Source organism: Mirounga angustirostris, unplaced genomic scaffold (assembly GCF_029215605.1).
Source record: "Mirounga angustirostris isolate CCGP_5_RB_7025 unplaced genomic scaffold, mMirAng1.0.hap1 SCAF_6, whole genome shotgun sequence".
Classification (NCBI taxonomy): domain Eukaryota; kingdom Metazoa; phylum Chordata; class Mammalia; order Carnivora; family Phocidae; genus Mirounga; species Mirounga angustirostris.
In genome coordinates this window covers 141,038,760-141,065,496 of record NW_026991714.1, presented here as the reverse complement: position 1 = coordinate 141,065,496, position 26,737 = coordinate 141,038,760, and the positions used below count along the sequence as shown (strand labels likewise).

General features: G+C 40.1%; 1 protein-coding gene across 5 annotated transcripts in view; it reads left to right on the top strand.

Annotated features, from left to right (window-relative positions):
* The window catches only part of SHTN1 (shootin 1), a 95,150-nt gene that overhangs the window by 34,968 nt on the left and 33,445 nt on the right, over window positions 1-26,737 (top strand). For all 5 annotated transcript variants that reach the window (XM_045878939.3, XM_045878938.3, XM_064595315.1 and 2 more), the window contains 8 exons: window positions 1,118-1,286; window positions 3,634-3,731; window positions 6,221-6,302; window positions 9,500-9,594; window positions 15,295-15,441; window positions 18,280-18,433; window positions 20,589-20,688; window positions 25,993-26,075. In XM_045878939.3, coding sequence (XP_045734895.1) covers window positions 1,118-1,286; window positions 3,634-3,731; window positions 6,221-6,302; window positions 9,500-9,594; window positions 15,295-15,441; window positions 18,280-18,433; window positions 20,589-20,688; window positions 25,993-26,075 — 928 coding nt within the window. The remainder of the gene's footprint in view (window positions 1-1,117; window positions 1,287-3,633; window positions 3,732-6,220; window positions 6,303-9,499; window positions 9,595-15,294; window positions 15,442-18,279; window positions 18,434-20,588; window positions 20,689-25,992; window positions 26,076-26,737) is intronic.

The window sequence follows — 26,737 nt, the reverse complement described above, 5'->3', positions numbered from 1 at the left end:
GGGCTTGGAGATCATGGGCTCATCTCTTATCCCTGATCCTCTAACGTACTGTGGGGAGCTAGAAGCTGGAGCTGTGCGCTGGAGACAGGGAAGAAAGGGGCTGTGTTGGATTCCCTGAGTAGAGCTTATAGGCTTCCCAGGGGGAATCTGAGGAAGGGTTTATAGCCATTTCTAATAGAATCTTCCTGATTCCGCAGAGAGGTCAGGGAAACCACTTGTGCTCCAGATTGGGCTACTTGAGATATAGTTAGATTCAGTGTTATTGGGGTGAGAATCAGATCTCCCAGTTTGAAATGGCCTGGGCTTTTCCCTGAGGGAAACCCTAAAGGGTCCTACTTATGATCACAAATGAAGGACCAAAGTCGGACAAGTTACCAGCATGTCTTACTCTGATGTAAGGTTTATAGTAGAGAAGGTAGTTAGCTTTCCAATGAATTAGGTTTCTGTTTCTATTTATTTCCAGTGTCAGTTATGTAATTCAGAACTTGTCTTGCTGGCCATTGGCCCTTAGTAAAGGAAAAAAAGTTGCTTTTTTTTTTTTTTTAAGATTTTATTTATTTATTTGACAGAGAGAGAGAGCATAAGTAGGCAGAGTGGCAGGCAGAGGGAGAGGGAGAAGCAGGCTTCCCACGGAGCAGGGAGCCTGATGCGGGGCTCGATCTCAGGACCCTGGGATCATGACCTGAGCCGAAGGCAGACACTCAACAACTGAGCCACCCAGGCGCCCCTGAGCTAGCAAACATTTAAAGGGTGTGCACAGCAGCAAAGAAAACATTTTCTTAAAATAAAATCTTAATTAAGACTATTAAGGATGGAATAAGTTGAAATTTGATTTAATCTGTATTGGTGTCTTATCTTAATTCTTCCTTTGTTATCAGTTATAACTAGCATTTTCCCATGCTGCTGGCTGTAATCCAGGCATCAGGTCTTACTTTAATAAGTTTAATGCTAAAAAGTATAAATAAAACCTTACTTCATGAATCTTCTAATTGTTAGTTCATGCTGTGGGTGTTGATGAATATGTAAGACAGAAGTACACTTAATCTGTCTATTGTTTAAAAATCCAAGACACTCATTTGACTGCTGTTAAAATAACTGTTTTTATATTTTGCCTTAGCTAAATAAAGAAAATAAAACATTGAAAAGAATCAGCATGTTGTACATGGCCAAACTGGGACCAGATGTAATCACCGAGGAGATCAACATCGATGACGAAGATGTTAGCACCGACCCAGAAGGCTCCGCAGAGACCTGTGTTTCTGTGCAGTGTCAGAAGCAGATCAAAGGTGGGACTCTTGGCTTCGTCACTGAGCATATTTTGGATAATGTTTCTCAGCCCTTGTTGCCCATTGGAATCACCTGAGAACTTTAGAACTTGGGTCCAGCTTCAAAAAATTTCGGATTTAAAAAAAAAAAAAAAAAAATTTCGGATTTAAATGTCCCAGGGAGTAGCCTGGTTGAGAACCACGATAGGACGTAACGTTGGTGCATTATGAATTGCTTTCTCATTTGGGATTTGGCACTTTTGAAAGCATTGTCTTGATGGAAACAACCAGTGTGTAAAAATTCTTAAAAATACGGACTATGCATTGAGATATTTTTGTTAAGCAAAAGAAAGAATGTATAAAAATATATTTAGCCAATGCCTCTCGTTTGTCTGGTTCTTTTTTGGAATCTTTGGGGAGGATTCCTCTCCAGATTGCTTAAGTCTGTGCCCTCAAAGGACTTCTCATCTGATTCAGGCACTGAGCTGTAAGCAATATGCGGCGTTCAACTTCAACGCTGTTAGACCTCACTGTGTGGGTCAGTGGGAAGTGGAATATCACACGGTACCTCTATTAAATACACTTTAATTTTATTCATGATTATATATACACGTGATTGTATGTACACATTGTTTATGTTAAAGATGGAGGAAAGCAGTCTGGGGCTCAATAACTTTTAGGGCATTTTGGCATTAGGCACATGCCAAAAGCAACACTCGCTAGCCTGTTGGTTTGGATAAAACTGCAATTGGAAGGAGAGAGAAGGAAGTATAACGAAAGCCATCATTCCCTGACTCTCCACCCCCTTGACCTAAGACAAAATAATATTTGTGTCAGTGGGGAGGGAGAAGAAGTTTACAGGATTTTCTTTTGTTCATGATTCTCCTCTCCTCTTAGGTCTCAGATGGTATTGTCTCTTGTTCCTCCTTCAGGATTAGCCAGCCAGTGGAGAAAGAGATTTTGAAATAAGTGTCTGAGAACTCTTCCAGTCTGGGTTCCTATAAAAGCTTGATTCAATTTATAAGTAACTCCAGAGAAGGTTTTTAATTAAAAGCAGTTAAAACCTGGGGTGCCTGGGTGGCTCAGTCGGTTAAGCGTCTGCCTTCAGCTCAGGTCATGCTTCCAGAGTCCTGGGATCGAGCCCCGCATCAGGCTCCTTGCTTGGCAGGGAGCCTGCTTCTCCCTCTCCTTCTGCCTGCCGCTCACCCGGCTTGTGCTTGCTCTCTCTCCCTCTGTGTCAAATAATTAAATTAAATCTTAAAAAAAAAATGCAGTTAAAACCTGAGTAGCAAAACTGGAGACCTTGGTTATCAATTTTAGGATTCTGTGCTAATCTGTGTATATATATTTTTTAAAAGATTTATTTATTTATTTGAGAGAGAGAGAGATGTAGAGAAAATGAGCAGAGGCAGAGGGTAGGGAGAGGGAGACTCCTCAAGCAGACTCCCAGCTGTGTGTGGAGCCTGACTTGGTGCAATCCCAGGACCCTGAGATCATGACCTGATCTCCAGGCGAAATCAAGAGTCAGACAGTCCACCGACTAAGCCACCCAGTCACCCCTCGGTGTATTTTTTTTTTTTTTTTTTTACTGTTTGAGTGGTGGAAGTAACTTTCATCTATCACCAGAAGCTTTTGCACTTAACGGTTGCTAATATTTTCATTTTGGTAATACAGTTTTCGTTAAATTCCGGTAATAAGGAATACGAAATAAATTAAGAAACAAAACAACAACTCGGGAGAGAAAATTACTAGAATTAACCTTTTTCAAATAGGTTATATTTTGAGTCCATTCGAATAATGTTTGAGGGCTATAAGTTGGCAGCAGGTCAGGATTTTTTTCTGCAAAGCAAAATCTGCAAATTATCAACTGCCCCATTTGTTTGTTATATTTTATTGTGACAAGAATCCATGCCATTTTAAAAGAAAAAGGAAATTGGTACTATGCCTTAATTTGTTTTGCTGAAATCTTAAAAAATTTTACTTCTAAAATCCCAGGTAGTTTTCTAAAATATGGGTTTGATAGCATGCAAAGAAAACATGATCTGGTACATTTAATAACACAGTGAGATTGCATGATATAAAATTATTAATAACTGTGGCTGTATACAGGGGCACAGAAGTGAGATTTCCATCATTCTCTGCTTCTTTATTTTCGTTTTAGCTGTTAAATAATCTTGACCGTAAGTTACACATGGACTGGCATTTTTCAGTTCTTTTGACAAGATTGATTTCTTCTTTTAAAAATAAGTTTAAAAAAGTTACTACATCTGAAACTAATGATGTACTATAAGTTCGCTAATTGAATTTAGATTAAAGAAATGTTTATTTATATTGTTTCCCTCCCCTTATTTTTTCTTTAAAAATGCAGAACTTCGAGATCAAATTGTATCTGTTCAGGAGGAGAAGAAGATATTAGCGATTGAACTGGAAAATCTAAAGAGCAAACTTGTAGAAGTAATTGAAGAAGTATGTATCTTAGGCCTGAAAGGCAAGACTTCTGGTGTTTTCAGGGTGTTTGGAGACTGGCTACGTTAAAAACTTGCTGTTGGAAGTTGATTTCAGGCGTGAGAACCATGTACCAATTTTTATCTTCTCTTCTACCCCCTGTTTCAAATATACAAAAGGTGTAGAACATAAGATCACGGACATTTGTATACTCAATACCTAGCTCAGTAAGTAAAGCACCAAAATAGCAATGAAGTGTCCCCGTTGTTTCCCATATTTCACTATGGGAGGCGGATTTGTAAGAATGATATCTGCAGTTTACGTCATCTGCTTTATTGTTGCTGGTGAAGAAGTATTTGGCTTCTCTATCAGACAGTTTGGCTCGGTTGGGAATGGCTGTCCTCTTGTATCCTTCCAACATAAGTGTATGTGATAGATGGCAGAATGGGTTCAAGTGGGTGTTTAAGAATCTTTTTATTTTTCCTTTTGAATAGTCTTTAAGAACAGGAGCACATAATTGCCTTTCTGTGCATGATGCTTTGAGGAACTGCCTTTGCAATCGTGACTTAACATATGTCAGTGGTTCCCAGATTCTACAGCCCAAGCTTCTAGACCCATCCCTCAGGCGGCTTACGAGTAATGCTGAGGAATCGAGGAGTCGGTCCCTTCAGTGGGCAGCCTTACCCAGCTACCTCAGTTTGCATACCTATCTGACAGTTTTTGTAAGGGCCAGAATGCGAAAAAGGTTGGGAGATGGTGTCCACCAATTACAGCCTTGCTCACATTTACTTACCGTGGCAGAACATACTGATGAATGGGAAGAAGGATGATGCTATTTTGGAGGTGGCATTCCTGTTGGAGAGTGTATACCAGTTATGAATTCAAACCGAAACCAAAAATAGAGCTTATCCTAAAAGCATCCAGTTCATAGGCTCTCTGGCATGCCGATGGATTCAGAGTCCTTTTCCAGGACCATTATCTTTGTTTGTTTGTTTGTTTCTTTTTTTTTTTTTTTTTAAGATTTTATTTATTTATTTTGAGAGAGGGAGAATTATGAGAGAGCACATGAGAGGGGGAAGGGTCAGAGGGAGAAGCAGACTCCCTGCCGAGCAGGGAGCCCAATGCGGGACTTGATTCAGGGACTCCAGGATCATGACCTGAGCCGAAGGCAGTCGCTTAACCAACTGAGCCACCCAGGCGCCCCTTAGTTTGTTTCTTGACTGTAACCGTTGTAGAGAGACAAACACATTTTGATGCACTGTCTTCCTCCATTATGATTATTTACTGATGATCCTGTTCCCCTCCCACTTAGAGGTGTTCTTAGAAGCCCTTTCAGTTATTTTTATTATGACTATTTCAGACATGTGGAAAGTATTAAAAACACCCATATATCTACCACCTAGCTTAATACATAGTCCTGAAAACCCCAGTGTCTCTCTCCCTAACTGCATTCCCCTCACTCCCTGCCCCATTTTCCTACACAACCATTATTCTGAATTTGGCTTTTATCATTCCAATGCATGTATTTATATTTTTTGCTACAATACATAGTATTTTGAGTGTTTTTAAATGATGTAAATGTACCTGCTTTTATTTTTATTTTTTTTTAATTTTTATTTTAAGTAGGCTCCATGCGCAACGTGGGGCTAGAACTCATGACCTGAGATCATACTCCACTGACTGAGCCAGCCGGGCACCCCTGTATCTGCTTTTTAAAATTCAGCATAGTGCATTTGAGATTTATCCACTTTGATATATGTAACTTTGCATTCTTTTTTTAAATGGTCCTATGATAGTCTCTTCCAATTGATTGATGTCAAAATTATCTCGGAAATGTAAGTTTTTTGGGAAGATTTTCATGTGTGTTTTATTTTATTTTTTTTTTATTTTTATTTTTTTTTAAAGATTTTATTTATTTATTTGACAGAGACAGAGATAGCGAGAGCGAGAGCAGGAACACAAGCAGCGGGAGGGGGAGAGGGAGAAGCAGGCCTCCCCCTGAGGAGGGAGCCCGATGTGGGACTCGATCCCAGGACCCTGGGATCATGACCTGAGCCGAAGGCAGACGCTTAACGACTGAGCCACCCAGGCGCCCCATGTGTGTTTTATTTAAGCCAGAAGTCATCAAAGTTTAAAGTATTTTTTATTAAAAAAATTGATGTATTTTTTCCTTAATTTAAATGTCATCAGAGTTCTCTGACTATATGATTTGTCTATTGTCTGGGTGTTTTCTAGTTGGATTTTTGCCTTAAAAATACCATTTACATGGGTAGGGAGTAGTGCTATTTGGAATTTGTAAAGAAGTTCTCTATCAACGGTATATCCTAACTTAAATAGCTACCTTTGAGGCCTTAAGAACAACTTTAATAAAATCCCAACACAGTAAAGCCAATTACTGCTTTAAATTATAACTTCATGTGACTGTTGAACAGCAGTTTATCACACATCACCTTATGTCATGTTTTACAGTGTTGTGTGTTTTCTTCTCTCACAATCTCACATTTTTTTAGGTAAATAAAGTTAAACAAGAAAAAGATCTTTTAAACTCAGAAGTTCTTGAACAGAGAAGAGTCTTAGAAAAATGCAATAGAGGTAGGTGTCTCCAGTCTTTTTTCTCAGATACATATGTAATTTATTTGGTTTGCATACATTTTGTGTTGTTTCGTACCTGTGTCTAAAGAGTCTTATAGCAAGAATATCCTATCTTGGTTTTCCTGATTTCTCACCACGAGTCTCTCTCTTCCCGGTTATTTTATCATTCACCTTAGAGTCTTGGGACTTCTAAAAGTGCTTTCACTTGAGGAACTTCCGACCCATTTCAAACCAAAACACTGTTCTGTCTACATGTATCCTGGGACAAAGGCCATATTGGCTCTCCTCTCAGTATTTGTGTATTTGGTAGGTTATTTTTAATCCAGAAGAGAGGATATCTACACAGATACATACAACATGATATGAAAAAATTTTAAATTAAGAGAATATAGAAAATAGGGCAAAGCGAAAGTAAAATTAAATATTGCTATACAAGGTTGCGTGCTTGCTGTCAGGTCTTGTGCATTCCTGTCCGTGTGCAGTCAAGTTCTGGCTCTGAGCTGTCTAGCGGCCAGCATGATGAGAGATTCACGATCATTTATACGAATCATACGAAAATGATCCTCTTGGTCATGAGAGGCAGACCTGGTCTCATGGTGAGAAGGAAATTTCTCCAAAGGCTACCTCTAGAGAAAACGGAATCCTTGTTGTAAAACACAGCATCATGTCCCATGGGCGCTGTGTTTTTGCATCCCCTGGTGCAGGACAAGGGAGTGATGCCAGAGTGCAGGAAATCTTCAAGCCTTCCCTGTTGTCATTGGTGGTAGTTCTCCACCTTTGGGTGATGAATTGAGATTTTTGAATAAATAAAGGACCTCGTAGTTCAGTGTGGGAGATACGGTAGATTGTGACATTTCTCAGCTCCTTCCACATTTAAGAAGATAGAAACGGTCTTGATGTACTGTGCTAGAAACAGAGGGTTCTACAAAGGTTAATCACGTGGATCTTGCCTTCAGAGAGCCCTCTCTCTAGGAAGAGGGAGATCATATAAATAAATGCATGATGAGGACCAACCTAATTTCTTTCAGAATCCAAGTCAAAAGGGCCAGGACATGTGAAAACTCACTTTTTATTATGGTGTTCTGGACTTAGAAAAGAGAGTCAATTATGTTGCCCAGGGCCTTCAGAGAGTCATAGTCGTCTTTGTTTTCTTTGCGAAATTTCTTTTTTAAATAGGTTTGAAATCATTTGGCTCTCAGGGACCTATAATTCACATCACAAACCACCACTTATATTGCTTTACTGGAGTAAGACTATTCGTCTTTCCTCTGAGAAGGCAGTAGATTTACAGAGTACAGAGCTTGAAATTCTATGTCATTACATAGCAAACCAGTCCTTAGTCAGTTAGGACTGAAGTGTCCTGGCGGAACATTGTGTGAAAGCAGCCATTAAGAGCGCCTTTTTAAAGATTTTATTGATATGACTCAGCTCAGGATTGAAAGTGCCTCTGTAGAAGCAGATGGAGAGACCAGTGTGATACCAACCTGTGTTGTGTCTAATTTCTAATGGCGTCATCACTCCCTTGGTCCTGTCTATATCATTATTTAAGAAAACAGGCCACAGAATGTCAAAAAGTAGCAAAGATTTTGTGTTGCTACTATTTGACAGGACCTTCCCTTTAAAGATTTCTGTCCTAATTCTTTAATTCAGAGCTCTGAGTCTGGGCCTGAATGGATCTAAGGCTGTTTCTCTTTGTAAACATGGAGGACGGTTAAAAATAACATTTATATATAACCTTTCACATGTTTCCTTTTCTGTGAAATGCCTCATCGACGTGTTTTGTATGCAGCTTGTGTGTATATATATATTTTCTTTTTATTCAGGTAATACACTTTTTTGGTGGAAAACATAGATTCAAATAGGAAAAGGAAAAAAAAAAATCTCAATCTTTAGAGCCCAAAGATAAGCACTATTAACATCATGTATATTCTTCCAACCTTAAGAAAACCATATATATATATACATTAAATTGTTTGTTAAATGTGTTTATAACATTTGTGGAAGCTAAAAAAATATCAGCGAAAGAAATACCTCTTTACCCATTGACACCTTACAAGCCCCTGAATATCAATCTCCACTTGTATCCCCTCCCTTGGATTTTTATCATTGCTTTTATTTCTAGTACTACCAAGTATGTATATATCTCTAAATAGCATGTTGCTTAATTTTGTATGTTTTTGAACTTTATATTAATTCTGTCACCTTGCATATGTCCCTGTGCAATTTCTTGTTTGTGAGGTCTATCCCTGTTAAAGGGCTTTGCTCTGGTATGTTGACTTTCACCGCTGGATAGTATGTCATTCAATGTCTATCCCAGAATTCATGGATCCAGTATCGTGTCGGTGGCTGTTTGAGTTTTTTCCAGTTTTTTGCTCTTCCAAGTCCTGCAGTTATGAAAATTCTTATATGCGTCTCCTGGTACATGTGCCCTAAGATAACATGCCAAATGTAAAAGTTTATCTTCAACGTCAGTACAATGCCAGATTATCTTTTGGGTAGATTTCAACTCCTGTTAGCAGTGTGTTTGTTCCATTGTTCTGTATCCTCTCCAAACTTGGTGTAACTCTACTTCTTGATTTTTGCCAGTTCCCTCTTTGGTGAGTCTAAAAAGGTGCCTGTGTTTTTACTTTCCATTTCTCTGATTACTAATGAAGAAGAGTATCTTTCCGCACATTCACTGGCCTTTCATACGTTTCCTCTTCGGTGAAGTACCTCGGCGATGTGTTTTTATGCAGCTTGTAAAAAACAGAAATGAAGTCATTTAAAAAATATATCTTTTGGTTCCATAAATATGCTTCTACAGTGTCATTTCGAAAGCAGAATCATGTTTCTTGTATATACCGTACTTTCCTGGGTCTGCCATGTGAGACCATCTGGATCATTTCACTGTTTTCAGCAGCGATGCTGAGAGTGTTCTTGCAGCTTTATTGCTGGATGTGTTCATGATTTATTCTCTTGGGGGAATCAGTACATTCCTAAAAGCAGAATTGTGGAGTCAGAGGGTATGAATGGCTTTAGATTTTTGATTCACATTGCTGAGCTGCCCTCCAAAAAGGTTCAATCCATTTATATTTCAACCAGCAATGGCTGAGGGTGCTTGTATACTGGTACAAAGAATCTTTTCAACATTGTTTTTCATCCGTATTCCTGACTGTCTGTGTGGCACTTTGTCCATTTCTTTTCCTTGTCTTCCTAAGTGTCCATGCTAGCGGTAGAAGAGTATGAGGAAATGCAGGTAAACTTGGAACTGGAGAAGGACCTTCGAAAGAAGGCGGAGTCATTTGCACAGGAGGTAAGTATCCACAGAGACCTAGTTTTAAATTTGTATTTCTTAAAGAACTTTACAGATGACATGTCGAAATATGTTTTGAAGTTGAATAAGAACTTACCACTTAGAATTAAGGGAGGCCAGCTATGGGATAGTGTGAGGTTCACTACAACAGGTGTTAAAAGATCTGGGTTCAAATTTTGGCCATGTCAGTCAGTCACTCATTGTATGACCTGAGAGCAGCCAGCCCCTTAGCCTCCTTGGGGCTTCACTTTCACCATCTGTAAAATGGGTGATACTACGAGCCCAACCAAGTAGATTTTGAAATCCAATGGCACAATTCTGCAAAAGGATTTTGTACTATAAAATGCTGTTATAGGGGAAAGAAATTATATTTAGGGATACCTGTCACTTGTGATGGAAAGTCCAGCTCAAGTACAGGATTTCTGTCTGTTTCAGTAGCCTTAGGAATCCAGGTTACATCTCCAAATACCTTCTCAAATAACAGTATCATGGGGTTAGTATTTCTCTTCACCTGCTAGACGGTGATCTCATTACGCGAGTTGATTTTTCCACTAGCTGTGGAACATTGCCATGTTGTACATCCATCATTGTAGCCTTTCACCAAATCACATGTCAGAGATAAGCTCTGGGCTTCTCATGTTCCGGCTTCCCTTTGCTGACGTGTCGCTGGGTATTCTGTGGCCCCAGGGCTGGTTTACAGGGAAATGATGAGGTACCAGTTGGCCGAGCTGTAACGGCTTATGACGGGCTGCTGGTCTGCCCGAGATTTCCATCGTGTCTCAGGATTTTGAATCTGGGTGCACACTGTAGGTTGTGGAGGAAGGTAGTTAAGGAAACGTAGAACGTTGGTAGGCAGAAGTATCCAAGGTGCTGAAGGAAGACAAAGCGTGGGGTTACGGGAATGACATTTGAAAATCAGATTACGGTTTTGTGCAGGAGTCCTTCTGCGCGTGAATGTAGCTGTGCTAGCAATGAACTCTGTGAAAGGTTTAGTCCAAGAAGATGTGATTTGAAATATTCTGATTCACTTTATTCAGAGAGTTTAATGAAAGGTGAGTAAAATTGTTCTCTTATTACTTGGGAGAAAGAAAAAAAAAACTGAAGTGTGTCACAGCCGCTTGGAAAAGCTGCAGCGATATAAACAGTCGAGGGGGAGGGAGACTGGGGATAATGTGAAGATGCTTCCGCTGTAAAACTGAAAAGGTGGGCTTGTTTTGACCCAAATGCCAGGGCCTTATTTTGAGAGACATTTTCAGTTTTCCATCTGTTTGTTGTTCGTGGACTGATGTTAGAATACAAAACAGCTCGAAGAAAACTCGAGGGCCATGCGGTAGCAGACAAGATTGACCGAAGAAGCAGGATTCCGCTAAGATTCTGAAAACGAGTGACTGACTCTGCCCTTCACCTGCTAGTGCTCGGCGGAAACGGCGAGGCGGACACGTGACCCCGCCCGACCGGACGAGGCGGACACGTGACCCCGCCCGACCGGACGAGGCGGACACGTGGCCCCGCCCGACCGGACGAGGCGGACACGTGGCCCCGCCTGAGGCGACAGAGGCGGCTTGAGGAGGGGAAGCCGGGGCAGCCGCTCGCACTCCTCCTACCGGGAGCATCGGGGTTTGCAGCCGTGCTGGATGGTTTTACAGTATCTAGATGCCATCTACTCAATAGAAGGAAACTGTTGGTTTGGGTTTTTTTTAAGATTTTTTTCTTTTTTTTTTTAAGTAATCGCGACGCTCAGTGTGGAGCTTGAACCTACAACCCCAAGATCTGGAGTTGCATATTCTACAGACTGTGCCAGCCAGGCACCCCAGAAACTGTTCTTTCGAATAAAGTTAGAGTAGAACCCATATACTTTCCCCTTTGCGTGGTTTACAGATTCTTAGCTTTTTATTCATTTATTTGAGAGAGAGAGAGAGAGCATGCGCGTGAGTGGGGGGGAGGGGCACAGGGAAACTCCCGCAGCCTCCTGGCGGATGAGATCATGACCTGAGTGGAAACCAAGAAGCGTCACGTGCTTAACCGTCTGAGCCGCCCAGGTGCCCCGACTCTGAGCTTTCCAACAGAGAACTGCTGCTTAAAGGTGTAGGTCTTGGCTTTACAAGAGAAGTGCCAGTCTTCTGCATTTTGGTTTTTCATGTGTTCGGCAGACATCTTCGTTAGCCAGACACTGTGCTGTTGGCGGGAATATAATGGTGAAGAATGCAACCATGATCCCTGCCTCTTTGGAGCTTAGAGTCTGGAGCCTTAGAATTCAATAAAGTTAATTTACTTTATATTTTTAATTAGAAAAGGAATGTTTATACCTTGTAAAAAATACAAACAGTTCTCAAATGTGTAAAGGGAAACATGGAAAGTTTCTCCCACACTCCTGCTTCCACTTGTCCATTTAAAAAGCGAAAACGTGGGCGCCTGGGTGGCTCAGTTGGTTAAGCGACTGCCTTCGGCTCAGGTCATGGTCCTGGAGTCCCGGGATCGAGTCCCGCATCGGGCTCCCTGCTCGGCAGGGAGTCTGCTTCTCCCTCTGACCCTCCTCCCTCTCATGCTCTCTGTCTCTCATTCTCTCTCTCACAAATAAATAAAATCTTAAAAAAAAAAAAAATTTAAAAAGCGAAAACGTGGGGCATCTGGGTGGTTCAGTCATTCAGCGTGTGCCTTTGGCTCGGGTCATGATCCTAGGGTCCTGGGATCAAGCCCCGCATTGGGCTCTCTGCTCCGCGGGAAGCCTGCTTCTCCCTCTCCCACTCCCCCTGCTTGTGTTCCCTCTCTCGCTATGTCTCTGTCAAATAAATAAATAAAATCTTTAAAAAAAAATAAAAAGCAAAAACACATGCATGTGCAAGTACACACACACACACACACACAGGAATATTACTCAGCCATAAAGAAGAATGAGATCTTTCCCTTTTGCGATAGCATGGGTAGACCTAGAGGGTATTAGGCTAAGTGAAATAAGTCCGAGAAAGACAAATACCGTATGATTTTGCCTCTCTGTGGAATCTAAAAAACAAACTAGATCAAACAAAAAGCAGAAACAGACCCACCAAAACGGAAAACAAACTGGTGGTTGCCAGAGGGGAGGGTAAGGGGACTGGAAAAATGGGTGGAAAAAAAAAAAGGCACCATGAAAAACAAAACAAAAACTGTACTCCTCCTCCCTCAATAAGGAGGAAACAGCCAGTTGTCTTCCTGTGTTAACTTTTTGTAGTTCTTCAATGTAACTTCAATTTTCAATGACAAATTTTCCTATACTTTTAGAATATTTTTTTCTTGTTGGTCAGTGTAGTTCTTTGTTTAAAGGCGTGGCTGCCTCATTCAATGTGTAGTCTGGATATACTGTGAGACTGTTTTGTAATGAGTTCTGTTTTCTTCTCAGACAACACAGATGACATTTTAATATTCTTTTGGAAAGAATGAATCCTATAGAAGTGACATAAGCTTTTCTTCTCTTTTTCATTCTTTGAAAAGATTTATGATAATCCTTGGAAAGTCTGACAGCCATGATGTCATTTGTGTGATAAGAGACCACCTCCCTAACCCTAGCTGTCAGGTTCTTATCATAGTTCAAAGCCAAATTCATCAGTGTTTGGTCACTAAATTTTTTTTTAAGCACATCTTTAGAAGGCACTATATAGAATATTTCATGTTAGTGTCTTAAGGTCTAGAAAACGTAGTCTAATGAATAAGTTTTTCAAGTTACATGGTTATCTAGAGGAATTTCTTTCCTATATGTTCTTTTCATCTTATTCTATTACTATTTAGGAATTGTTACAAGGTTTTGCAAAAGAAATTCACATGACTAACATCCCCAAGACATAATGTTCACTCTTTTTCTTTCTAAAATAACCAAGTTGAGGGGCGCCTGGGTGGCTCAGTCGTTAAGTGTCTGCCTTCGGCTCAGGTCATGATCCCGGGGTCCTGGGATCGAGCCCCACATCGGGCTCCCTGCTCCGCGGGAAGCCTGCTTCTCCCTTTCCCACTCCCCGTGCTTGTGTTCTTCTCTCACTGTGTCTCTCTCTGTCAAATAAATAAAATCTTTAAAAAAAAAAAAAATAACCAAGTTGAGATAATTCATAATCATGTAAAGTTGAACAAGTTTTCCCGAGTGCTTTGTAGAGAAGGAGAACTGTTGCTTTTTCCCAAGAGCGAACCGAAGCTCGGAGAAGCAGTGCAGTGAGGGACACAGCCGCACCCTGACTGACGGTGGCCTGTGCCCCACACTGCTTGACCGCTGAGTTCACAGTCTGACCTGGTCGCCACACTGACGGCTGCCTCTCTCCCTGCTCCTGGCCTCCGAGCACTCTTGGGGAAAGGCCTCACTTGCCAGGAAGCCAAAGGACTCACTGAGTCCAGCTGCTCTTTGCAGGTCTTCTTGTTGGCTCCCTAAGGCATTTGCTAAGACATTGGCAAGGGACCCCAACCAAGTTAAGTTGTAAGAGGGGGAAAAGGTATTTTAAAAAATGACCGTAATAATAATAGTAACTCAGAATGGCTCATTTCAGTTATGCCATTGGTTTCAGATGTCAGAGACTAGATGAGATATGCGTGAGGTATGGATGACTCTTCCCTAGCATGTTGTTGCTTGCATTCTCACTGTCCTCGAGCTCAGCAGCTGTGCACGCACACGCACACTCATTCCCTCGTGCTTTCGCAGCACCTTTCATTCTTACACAGAAATGAGCTGTCAGGTGGAAGAAGAATGTAAATCTTCCTTTAAAATGCTGTTAAGAATCTGAAACTGTGAAGGTCTAATATAAAATGGGCCTAATGTCAGAGTTTATAAAACATTTCATGTGTAGAATCACCCACTGGCTAACTTGTGTAGGGTATTAAGGAAAAGAAGTAACAGGTTAATAGAAAATAATGTTGTATTAAAAAATGTGAACTTGGAAAGACTAAATGAATAATATATGTAAGTTGCTTAATAAAGTGGCCAATAAATATTGATGTACCTTTTCCCCTCTCTTCTTTACCCTCCTGGCTGTTAACTACTTTCATCACTGGGGAAAAGCTAGTTGGTATAAAACAAAACACTAGGTTTAGTAAATACCAGAGGAAGGAGATTAGCCAGGTGGTTAAGAGCTTGGGCTTCTAAATCAGATCTTGGTTTATATTCCTGGTCTCGCCACTTTCATGTGTTCTTGGGAAAGTTGCTTAACCGCTTTGGACCTCACTTACCTTATTAATAAAAATGGGATAATAATAATATCTACTTGACAGTGTTATTCTAGGGATTAGATGATGTGATATATGGAAAATCATCAGCACTATCACATAGTGTTAGTCAATTTTAGCTATTCAAAGCAGAAGAATTCACAGGATTGATGTATGGATTAAAATAATACATATAAAATATTTAGTAGAGTACCTGGCATAAGATAAGTTCTTGATCAATATTAACCAGTACTATTAGTATTCGTGTATTTTAAAGCAATAATAAAACATTAAAAACTGAGGTATAGGACTCAATTATTGCATATATACCTCGTTGGGGCAAGGGTGAAGATTCTTGGAAGAGTGCATGAAAGTTACGGATGAAATCATAGCAATCATTACTTCTAAAACTGTAATACTGTACAATTCAGAAACTGCCCTTAACTTTTCAATAAAAACTCCACGTACTTTCCTGTTGCTCCACTTTCAGTTGAGGAGATACGTGAGATTGATTGGTATGTACATTTTTGTAATTAACTCTTGCAGATGTTCATTGAACAGAACAAGCTAAAGAGACAAAGCCACCTTCTGCTGCAGAGCTCTGCTCCTGACCAGCAGCTTTTGAAAGCTTTAGAAGAAAATGCAAAACTCATCCAGCAACTTGAAGAAGAGCGAATTCAGCATCAGAAAAAGGTAACAGATTTTCTTCTGGCGTCTTAATACATACACACAAACATGAGAGGGCTCAATCCAGTCACTTACAGCTCCCTAGTTGGCCTTAGTAAGTCTTTCCTGTCTTTTTACTTTTTAGTAAAAAGTAACTACTGAATGAACTTAATTTCGTGCCCAAGTAAAATTTATAGCACACTGTCGTAGAAGTCATAATGATCTTTAACCTGTCCAAAGGCCGGAAAAAGCAAAGGTAAGAGCGAGAACTCAAAAAGAGCTTGTATATGTGCACATAATGCGCAGGTGGGACACCTGTGAGTTGATTGTATTTTTGGAGACCGCATACACTGGGAGAGTACATTAGTCTCAGAGAACTTACTGGAAGGCACAGGTTTTATTCAAAGAGGGAGGAGAAGTCCATGTTAGTAGTAATTCTTTGCTTAGAGAAAATTTGTGATTTTGTAAACTTGCACAAATGTATATGTTTAAAGACTTCTTAAGTGGTTATTTTATTTTGTTTGAGTGGAGCTATTCCAGCTGACACAGCCCACCTTTGTGTGCCAGGCAGAAAAGATAGTCATCACAGTAGGTGAGAGAGAGGAGGCGGGAAGGGGGGGGGGGGGCAAAGAGGTTGAACAAAGACTTTGAAGTTAAAGAAACCACTTAAGAAAAATTACATCAATGTTTATACTACTTACAGTGTACCTCATTTGTGAAGAAAAGGCTGTTAGCTGCTATTTATTATCACCTGTCAAAGTCTCTTTAAACAATAATATTGACATTTAGTCCTTGGAAGTTTCTGAAGTTTTTACAAAGCTGGTCCTGAGGCAGAGCTGATTTTTTTTTTTTTTTTAATCCTCTATAAGAAATGTTGGTGTATGTTCAGAACCTCCAGATGAGTAAATGGTAGCAGTGATTGCCCCTGGAAGGAGGACTAGGGGAATAGACTAGGGAGGAGAGAATTTCTCCTTCCTTTCTTCCTTCCTTCCTTCCTTCCTTCCTTCCTCCCTCCCTCCCTCCCTCCCTCCCTCCCTTCCTCCCTTCCTTCCTTCCTTCCCCACATGCAAGAATTACCATTTCAAAAAAGAGAGAATAAAGGAATATTTATTTTTATTTAGCTCATGCTAGAATTTTTCAGTTCTGAAAAGTCTTATTAGTTGTATGGTTAACCCGTTTAGTAAATAACATAGGCCTAGAACCTACTGAATTGCACTGAGGTGTGGGACTCAGTCATTGGATATGGACCTTGTTGGGGTAGGAGAGAGAAGCTGATACTGAAGATTAGCTAAACTTCACGGATTGCTACTCAGTACTTCTAAGACTGTTCTACTGTACTATACAGTTGTTCTGTGTAATCTTTCATGTGTGTGGTCCTAAATAATTCTTACCTATCTGTAAATTCCCCTGCAGATTCTCTGTCTTTTAAACACTGCGTTGGGGCGCCTGGGTGCCTCAGTTGGTTAAGCAACTGTCTTCGGCTCAGGTCATGATCCCGGAGTCCTGGGATCGAGTCCCGCATCGGGCTCCCTGCTCGGCGGGGAGTCTGCTTCTCCCTCTGACCCTACCCCCTCTTGTGCTCTCTCTCTCTCACCCTTTCTCTCAAATAAATAAATAAATCTTAAAAAAAAAAAAAATAAACACTATGTTGTTTCCATGGTGATAAAAGCAACATATGCTTCTTCTAATAAACAAATGTTTTAAAATACAGTACAAGTTAAAGAAGAAATTAAGATTATCCAAGAATTCCGTATCTTGGTACCTATGCAAACTTTACGCAAGTGGATAATTTTATGAATGTAGTTTAAACGGGATCATACCATGCATACTATTCTATAGCCTGATTTGTTTTCAGTTGGTAATATCTTGTTCCATGTCAGCATGTAGTGAGCTTTGTGATTTTATTTTAATTTTTTAAAAAGACTTATTTATTTTAGAGAAAGAGAGCACAGGTGGAGGGGCAGAGGGAGAATCTCAAGCAGACTCCATGCTGAGCCTGAAGCCCTATGTGGGGCTCAGTCTCACAACCCTGAGATCATGAACTGAGTCGAATTCTCAACCAACTACACCACCCGGGCATCCCAACTATGTGATTTTAAATGGTTGTATAGTATTTCAGTTAGTGAACACAGCATGATTTATTAAATACATAATATTGGTGAATATTTAAGTTATTTTCAGTTCTTTCCTGTTATGAAGAATACTGTATGAATATATGTGAATACTTGTCTTACTATTTCTTTCTTTTTTTGGAGAGAGCAAGTGTTTGAGCATAGTGGAGGAGGGGCAGAGGGTGAGGGAAAGAGAGAATCTTAAGCAGGCTCCATACGGGCTCGATCTCACGACCCTGAGATGAAATCAAGAAACATCGGTTGCTTAACCAACTGAGCCACCTAGGCACCCCTTTACTATTTCTTTAAAGCAAGTTCTAAAAGTAGTATTTCTAAATCAAGCGGTCTTCCTTTTCCTTTTCCTTTCCCTTTTCTTTCTTCTTTCTTGTTTTTAAGGTCTTTGACTTGTTACCAAATTGTCCGCCCCAAGGGTTCTTTATCATGCTACCTGAATTTTCTCTTAAAAACAGGTACGAAGCTAATAATCTGTTTTACATGAATTTCTTAGATATTATTTTACCTTTTTGACCCATGTTTCAACACCTAATTATCTGAGACATTAAGTCTGCAATAAATTTATATTGACTTAAATAGCTGGTATTTTAAGTATCGTCTATACTCCAGAATTTGTGTGGTTTTTAAGATGGATTGGTATCTCTTTGCTATGAAATGCAAAGTAAAGGGAAACTGATTTTCCCCGCTTTATTTTTCCTTGACAAAGGAAAAGCTACAGAAGTCTGTTTGTGAATTACAGGTGAAAGACTTAGAAGAGCAGCTAGAAAATGCAGCACTCCACAGAGAGATTCGCAGCCTCAAACAGCAGCTGGGGCTTCTGGAAGAGGATAAAAGAGAATTGGAATTGAAATACCAGAATTCGGAGGAGAAAGCCAGAGATTTAAAGCATTCCAGTAAGTGTCCAGTGGGCTGCTGTGTCTGAGTCATCTGTGAATTCCGCGTGCCCGCCTGGCCCGTAGCTAGTCCAGAACACTTGCTGAATGCTATACAGAAATACCAAGATCAGTTCAGTAGAATGGCCACTGTACTCCAGGGATTCACAAGCACTTCGACTTCTTTGTGGAGTCAGAGCATGTGTGAGCTTCCCATACAGAATGAAGAGACAAAGATACTGCTAATCTGAGAAGACCAACATTTCAGCATTTCTCAGGGCTTCTGATAGGACAGGTGTATTCATTGAGTACTTATTTTGTTCATTTTAGGGAGGGTTTTTTTTTCCCCCTTTCCTTTTTTAGAGAGAGAGAGCATGCGAGCCAATGGGGCTGTAGGGGAGGGGCAGGAGAGAGAGAAAATCCTAAGCAGGCTCCACACCCAATGCAGATCCCGATGTGGGGCTTGATCTCATGACCCTGAGATCATGACCTGAGCCAAAATTAAGAGTCTGTTGCTTGCCCAACTGAGCCACCCAGGCGACCCTTAGGGTGCGTTTTTAAAAAGAATTAAACTTTTAAGGTTCATACAACCCTCATCTGTGGTATAATTACACGCATGAACTAATACTTTCAATGTCACACCTAACAATAAAATGGGCAACAATATGTATATTAAGTGGAAAAACTTTTAAAACACCAGGGGATATTTAGATCAAAGGATTTATTCATTCAGTTCCAGAAGGCTTGACAGGAATGTGTGAATTAGATTATTACACAGGGATAAGTAATAAGTTTCTGTTGGAAGGTAGGTGATTTAAGGAGGCAGGTTGTTCCCTTTTATAACAGCTTCAATATTCACTTGAGGTATTTTTGGTTAATTTTATACTAGAATTTTGAAATCCGTATAGAAGAACCAAGCAGGCTTTTTTTTCCCTTTAAAAAAAACATTCAGTGCTTTCTAACCCACAATGAAAATGACTTGCAATTTACTTTTTAAAAAACTCATCTAAAATTAAGAAGTGTTCCATTCTTTTTAAGTGAATATCCAGGCAGCCTGTGGCCGAAGCCATCTTTTTTATTTACGGAGGGGGCAGACACAAAAGAGAACCTGAGATTTAGTGTTGAGTATGTTTTATTTAGTATCTGCTGTGTGCATAGCCAGCCATACCCTAGGATACTATAAGAAATCTAGAAGAAAAGAAACCATGCCTTTTGTCCTTGAGGAACTCAAACTCTCTTTGGAGAGACAGACCCATACATATGAATAACTAGAGGACTCTTGGCCCTCAGAGAGAGAGCCCACACTGCTTATTTAAGTGTTGAGAGTAGAAATAAACAGGCAGATCATTGGGGGTGCAGTCATTCATGGAGAGAGGAGTGGCTGGGGAAGGGGGAGCCATTCCTGAGTACACACAGTGTTCAGTACCTAGAGCCTATTGGAGCCCGTCTTAGAGGTATTCGCATCTGCAATAAACATTGAAATCGAGCTCCTTGAACTCAGAAACTGTGTCTTGAACAGCACCAAGCATAGACCCTTTCCCATTATTGGTGCCAAAATACCTGCTTCATTAAGGACATGAATGAATTGAATGGATAAATTCTGTTTCCAGAATGCTCCTTCAGAAGAGCAAAAGGTTTCTGAAGTTACAGACATTTGAGAGTCTGAGTCTGGTTAAAACCAAGAACTCCAGGATTTGCAATTTTTGAAGGAAATTAGGTGGAGGAGGAAAGTATGTTATTAAAATTCATTACTAAATGTCATCTTTAAAAATTAATTCCTTGTCTATACCCTTTAAAAGTCAAGTATTCACAATTTCTTAGTGTTTTGAGTAATACATGCCATTGTTAACAAATATTTCTTCAGCCTACTCAATCCTTACCTCCCACCCATCCAGCCGTTGTCCTGAATTATTTTTCTTTTCCATAGTTGTACATGCAGCCACAAGACAGTAACGTTTTCTTGTAACCTATGTCAGGCCCCTCTTGCATTAGTGGTCGCAGCCTGGATGATGAAAAGGCTGAGATGTTCTGCAGTTTCATCCTGAGATTTCTAACTTTGCCTTAATACCATGAACTTGATTTTGAGAGAGGTTACTTTTTTTTTTTCCCTTTATGTGTGTAAAAGGTGCTAAGTGGCTTGTTTCGGCTTCTTTCTGAATGCTTGTTCTCTATGCAGTTGATGAACTCCAGAAACGGGTGAACCAGTCTGAGAATTGCGTACCTCCACCACCTCCACCTCCACCGCCGCTCCCCCCGCCTCCCCCAAATCCCATCCGGTAAGGCTGTGCAGGGAGACTGCTCTGCATCGTGTCATTCCTCGTCAGAGAACCTGAAGTGTATGCTAGTGGGATCCCCTCCTTAAAAACAGAACCCAAACTTACTGTCTTAGATTGCGCCCTCGGAGGGATGGGTGGTAAAAACTCTGAAACAAACCAGCTGGTATTTCTCTCAGAAAATTTTCTTTTTTTTTTTTTAATTTTTAATTTTTATTTTTTTAAGATTTTATTTATTTGAGAGAGAAAGATCATGAGAGAGAGCACAAGCAGGGAGGAGAGGGAGAAGCAGGTTCCCTGTTGAGCAGGGAGTCCCATGTGGGGCTCCATCCCAGGACCCTGAGGTCATGACCTGAGCCCAAGGCAGCCGCTCAGCTGACTGAACCACCCAGGCGCCCCTCTCAGAAAATTTTCTAAAGACCAATATATCACTCCCTTCTTGTAATATTTGTAGAAAGGGCCCTAAGAAACACCTGGCAGAAACATTCTTGTGGCCTGCCACTTTCCGCTGCTATAGATGTTCAGATCCCATTTGGATGTTCCAAACCCAGAAGCTGGACATTCATTTAAGAAGTTTGATACTTCAGTGTTAAGATTTCAGCCCATGACGTTAGGATTTCCTTTAACTGGAAGACCAAGGAATTTTAAGCTTTTCCAGAATTTTTTTTTTTTTTTTTTAATCTTTTCTTGCCCTAATTTGAATTTGAAAAGCTCTGGTTTGTTCATTTACTTTAAAAATAAAAGTACTAAACAAAACAAAAACTTATCAGTACTAATTGTTGCACACTAGTAATTAAGCTCAGAGTGCTAATTATGTTTTATCCCTAACCTCATATTTAAACCTTTAATAATGCCGAGAGAAGAACCTTCCATAAGAAGAAGAAATTGGGTTTACATTCTTGTGACAGGGAATCATATATGCAGACAAGAATTCACTTTTTCTGGAGCCTGAGGTGACTTGGTGGTATTGAGTGCCTGAATTAAGCACAGTACACCCCGGGAAACCTAGAGGCAAGTTTTGCCTCCTTTGTGGTTCTTCATTCCACCATCCAGAGTTACGCAAGACACAACCTCCTTGCGTGGTGACAGCTTACCTCCTCATGTCATGATGTTTGCTGCTTCTGTATAATTTATTCTTGAACAAATGGAATTTAAACTTTTCCTAAATTTTTTACCTTTCATTAACTCATGTGATTTGTTTAATCCTTTCACACAGAGAGGCCATTTATTCCTACTCTGCACCTTTGCTGATCTGTGTGAATAGAATGTGTAGCGTGTTCCTCCCACACGATGATGAAAATGAGACTTTGCCTTTTAAAAAGGTTCTCATTAGTTTTTCTTACTGAGGAGGGTATGACATAATCTACTTTGAGCCAGTGAAGTAGTCAAGGCAAAATAATTTTTACACATGATTGATCCAAGAGTCCATTGAAAGAATTTCAGATATTTTAAATTCCTTCTGTCCTGGGTAGCTAAAATCTGTTGGAGATATCCTGAATTTGACACTTAAAATAGGAGATTCATCACTTTCATCTTTCTCTAAGGTGTAGAATTTTGAGCTGATAAGAAAGGTCACTTCTGTCTATGAGGAGGGAGAATATTAAAAACATGATTATAGTCTTGCTGTTGGCCTTTAGTTTTTAGTCTCACAAATCTGGAAGCCCTTGGAATTAAAAGTAAAGTATAACCTAAATAGAATATTTTCCCAAAGAGCACTTTACAGTTTTACTGAGAAATAAAGGTAGGATTCAGACTATGTATGTCTAAAGCATGAACTCTTTTATAAGGCCCTTTAAAGAAAATTTTCATTGAATAACATGAATGATTTTTATTTTAAGATGAATTTAAGTAGTAGAAGATGTAATTTCTCAGTAGAAAGATTTTTTTTTTTTTTTTTGGTAAGGAGTACTTTCTTGTCAAAGAAATATATTTGCATATGTATTGAGTTTCAATGGACTTTAAATCCACCAGTCAAGGTTTTCTAACTTTGTTCCTGAGCCTCATTTATTTCACCCTGACAGAGATCATAGATAGAAATGAAAGTGGGGGGAAAAAAAAAAGAAGACTAGGGCCTGCTCATTTGACCCAGGGGACAGGTGGGAGAGAGGAAGTCGAGGAAGAAAGTAGACCTTGGTCATGTTGTATTAGCAGTGGTGAACACAGGAGAGGTCCTGGGCAGGTGTGGCCCAAGGGGGAAAGGGCAGGTTCATTGGTGTACTAGTCAGTGTTCTCCAGAGAAACAGAACCAGTAGGGGGGTGTGTATGTACATGTGTATACATCATGTCCATTCACATGGGTTTATTCTAAGGAATTAGTTCCCATGATTATGGACTCTGGCAAGTTGCAGGGTGAGTCAGAAAGCTGGAGCCCAAGGAGAGCCTATGGTGTGGTCTCAGTCTGCTGGTCAGCAGGCTCCAGACCCAGGAAGAGGCAGTGTTTCAAGTCTGGAAGCAGGGAAAAGCAGATGTCCTAATTTCATCTTTCAAAAGGTAGGCAGGCAGGAGGAATTCTGTTTTACTTAGGGAAGGGTCATCCTTTTGTTTTATTTAGGCCTTCCACTGATTGTGTGAGGCCCACCCACATTAGGGAGTAGTCTGCTTTACTCAGGCTACCAATTTAAATGTTAATCTTACCCAAAACCCTCACAGAAATACCCAGAATAATGTTGGACCACATATCTGAGTATCCCATGACCCAGCCAGGCTGACTTATAACATTAACCATCATAGTGGCCTGAGAAACACTGATTAAAGAATTTCAAGGTAAATATTTTCCACCAAACTGTGCCATCTTTGGGGGCTCTTGCTTGAAGCTTTTACGCATTCAATTGAACTGACTGTGAAATGGGGCAATTTTAGCCAGAGGTTGGATTATAGGTCCCAGATGTCTTATCCTGATCTTCTCATCTGTCCTGTGAGACCTGCTTTATTGTAATCTAAGCCCCATCTTGACAGAGGGCTCTTTTTAAAAATATTACAGATGATTTTCCTCTGGGCACCATAGGAGGCTCCAGCTTATACTTTAATTCCCAACAGTGAAAGTTAGCACTTCCTCTCATCTATTTAGGTGGTTTATGGTGATGAACATCAATTTTGACGTCATTTATGTAAACATATACAAATATTCCAAGCAGTACAAATATCTTCCTGCTTTGTAATCTTGAAAATTTCAGAGTCAGCGGTGGGTTCACTGCAGAGTGTTGGGAGAGGATAAGATGAGGCCGTGCCTGGGGAGAACCCTGTCCAAGCCCCACGCTACCATGGAATGTTAGCCTGTAGACATTGAGTAGTCCTGCCTTGAGTGACGGAGTGGGGAACATGCACAAATAAAGTTTGCATGATTTCATTTCTCCCAACTTCAGGAATAAAATATGCTTGTTGGTAGGTTCTAGAAACCTCACAGGGTAGAGCTGAGCGTAGTGCTTTCTTTTTCCTGTGCTTTGCAAGAGATTGTTCAGTGTATTTGGGAATTTTAAGAAAAGGCAGTTAGAGAGGATATTAATAATAGATCTCAAGGCATAAGTAAGAAATTTAAAAAGAAAAAATCTAAAAATCATGGTGATTAAGAAACATGGAGTTGTTCTGTCCTCAGCCAGGTATTGCCATGTGCATCCAGATGCCCCTTTTTCCAGATGTAGCATTATGCCTTCCCAGCTTGGCTTCCTCATGACTGTATTTTGTCAAATCCCATTTACCACACCGAGAATATTTATAATGAACGTTTTTATAATATAGTTCAAGAATCCTTGGTTCATTTGTTTTTTTTTGTAAACTTTTTTGAGGAGAGACTGATAACATATATGTAGGAACATACACCAACTTACATACAGTTTAAAAGTAGTATGAAGTGAACATCATGTGTTCACCATCCAAATCAAGAAATAAAAATACTGGTAGCCTGTTTTTAAAGAAACAAATTTTGCCTACATATAGATCCCTGAACTCCTATAAATATAACATTTTTTTTTCTAACTATATAATTGGAATTTTACTGTATTCATTTGGATCTTGTTCTTTTTACTCTATGTTATTTTGTGAGGTTCATCCATGTTCTGTTGGGTAGCTGAAGTTCATCCATATTCATGGATACATAATCTGTTTTATAAACATCTGAAAGTGTGTTTATCCATTGTACATTTGAGTTATTACCAGTTCAGGGAAGTTCTGGAATTCTACACATTCTGGCAAATGAATCCTTGTGCACAAGGGCTTGCATTTCTGTAAGATAGACAGAAGACAGAAGTGAAATCCCTGGCTCCTAGGATCTGTCTGTCTTCAGCTCCACTGGATAATGCCAGACAGGTTTTCCAAAGTGGCACCATCGGCTCATCTACCATCTTCAGTTTGAAGTTCATCCACTGTCTTCTTGTTATTCCACAGACCTACGGGCACTTGATATTATCAGACTTGCAATTTCTTGCCTGTTTGATGATGATTATGTAGTAGTATCTCAATGTGGGTTTCATTTGTTTTTTCTAGTAGCTAGTGAAGTCAAGCACTCTTTTGGGTACATGTTTTGGAGATTTGGACTACTCTTTTATGGAGTTTCAAGGCTTTTGTCCATTTTTTCTGTTGGTTGTATGCTTTTTCTTGTTGATCTTTGAGTTTCTTTTTATTCTTTTTTTAAGTTTTTTTTTTTTTCAATTTTTTTAAGTTAAGTAGTCTCTACACCCAACGTGGGGCTCAAACTCACAACTCTGAGATCAAGAGTCACATGCTCCTCTGACTTCTTTTTATTCTTTATGGTGTCTTTTAATATGTGGAGGTCTTAAAATTTTAATGTGGTCAAATTTTTCATGATTTGGATTTTGTACAGATTTTGTAAACATGGACCAGAGAGACTGTGGTCTAAATGTATTTTATCCCTTAAGTATCTGTTCTGTGTCACTCAGGTTCAGATGTTTTATGCCCATATTTCACAGGTGAAAACATCCCCTAATTCTTTGATTTTTCCCTCTCCCTCAAAAGTATTACATAGATAGCTGTTTCTGAATTGTAGGTATGGATATTGGCTTTTTTTTCTGTTTTACTCTGCCCAGTATTGTAATGGTAATTATAGTGGCTCCCTTCTTAGAGTAATGAGTTTGGTTCCACGCAGAAAGGGATGAGACCTCTTTCTCTTCATTAAAGTGCTGAAAAGTTCAATAATTTATTAAAAGTGGAAAGTAGACTCCTAAATTCTAGCTATCCATTTATGCACCTAGAGAAGAATTGGATTTTTACTGATTATTTTGAATCAGTACATTTTATTTCTTGAATCGTCAGGTGTCCAGTAATCTCCTGTCATTCTTCTTCTTTCTCCCAAAGATCCCTCATGTCCATGATCCGGAAGCGATCCCATCCCAGCGGCGGTGGTGCTAAGAAAGAAAAGGCAGCTCAACCAGAAACAAGTAATTTTCACCCCCTTTGGTTTACTTTCAGTGGTTTCATCCCAGGTTTTCAACAACACACATAGTCTTTGAGTTCTTTGACTGTGAACAGATTATCTGGGGAGAAATGTGAACCTAGCAGCTGATCAGAAGGAACAAGGTAATGGTCCCTGCCTTCGTGTGGCTCCTTGTCTACAGCAGGTCACCTGTAATGTGCGGTCTGCTGGGATATGTCTTCTTTACAGGTTGAGGTTCTCTCCAGGAGGAGGTGTAAAGGAAAGAGAGGGAGTGATTCCAGGTGAGGGGTTTGGGGAAAGACTTTTTAGAGTTGATAGCAAGTGAACTGAGACTTGATCAAGCACCTGCTATGTACTGGTCTCATGCTGCGTGCTGGAGACAGAAGACATAGAAGTGACATGAGAGGGGGAGGCAGGAAGTAAATAAGGACGATTACCTGGAGGAAGAGCACACGTTTCTAAGAGAGGAAGGAGAGGGACTGCTGGTATCAGGAAGAGATGCTTAAGCCGAGTAGTTTGGTTTTGGGAAGTCAGGATGGGGGTATTCAGAATAAAAGTAGTTCCCATAGAGGCGCAACCGAATCAAAGGTCCCGAGTGGGGAAGGAGCTTGGCCCATTAGGAAACTGAACAGAGGTTGGTATTTACTGGAACATGGGGTGCAAGAG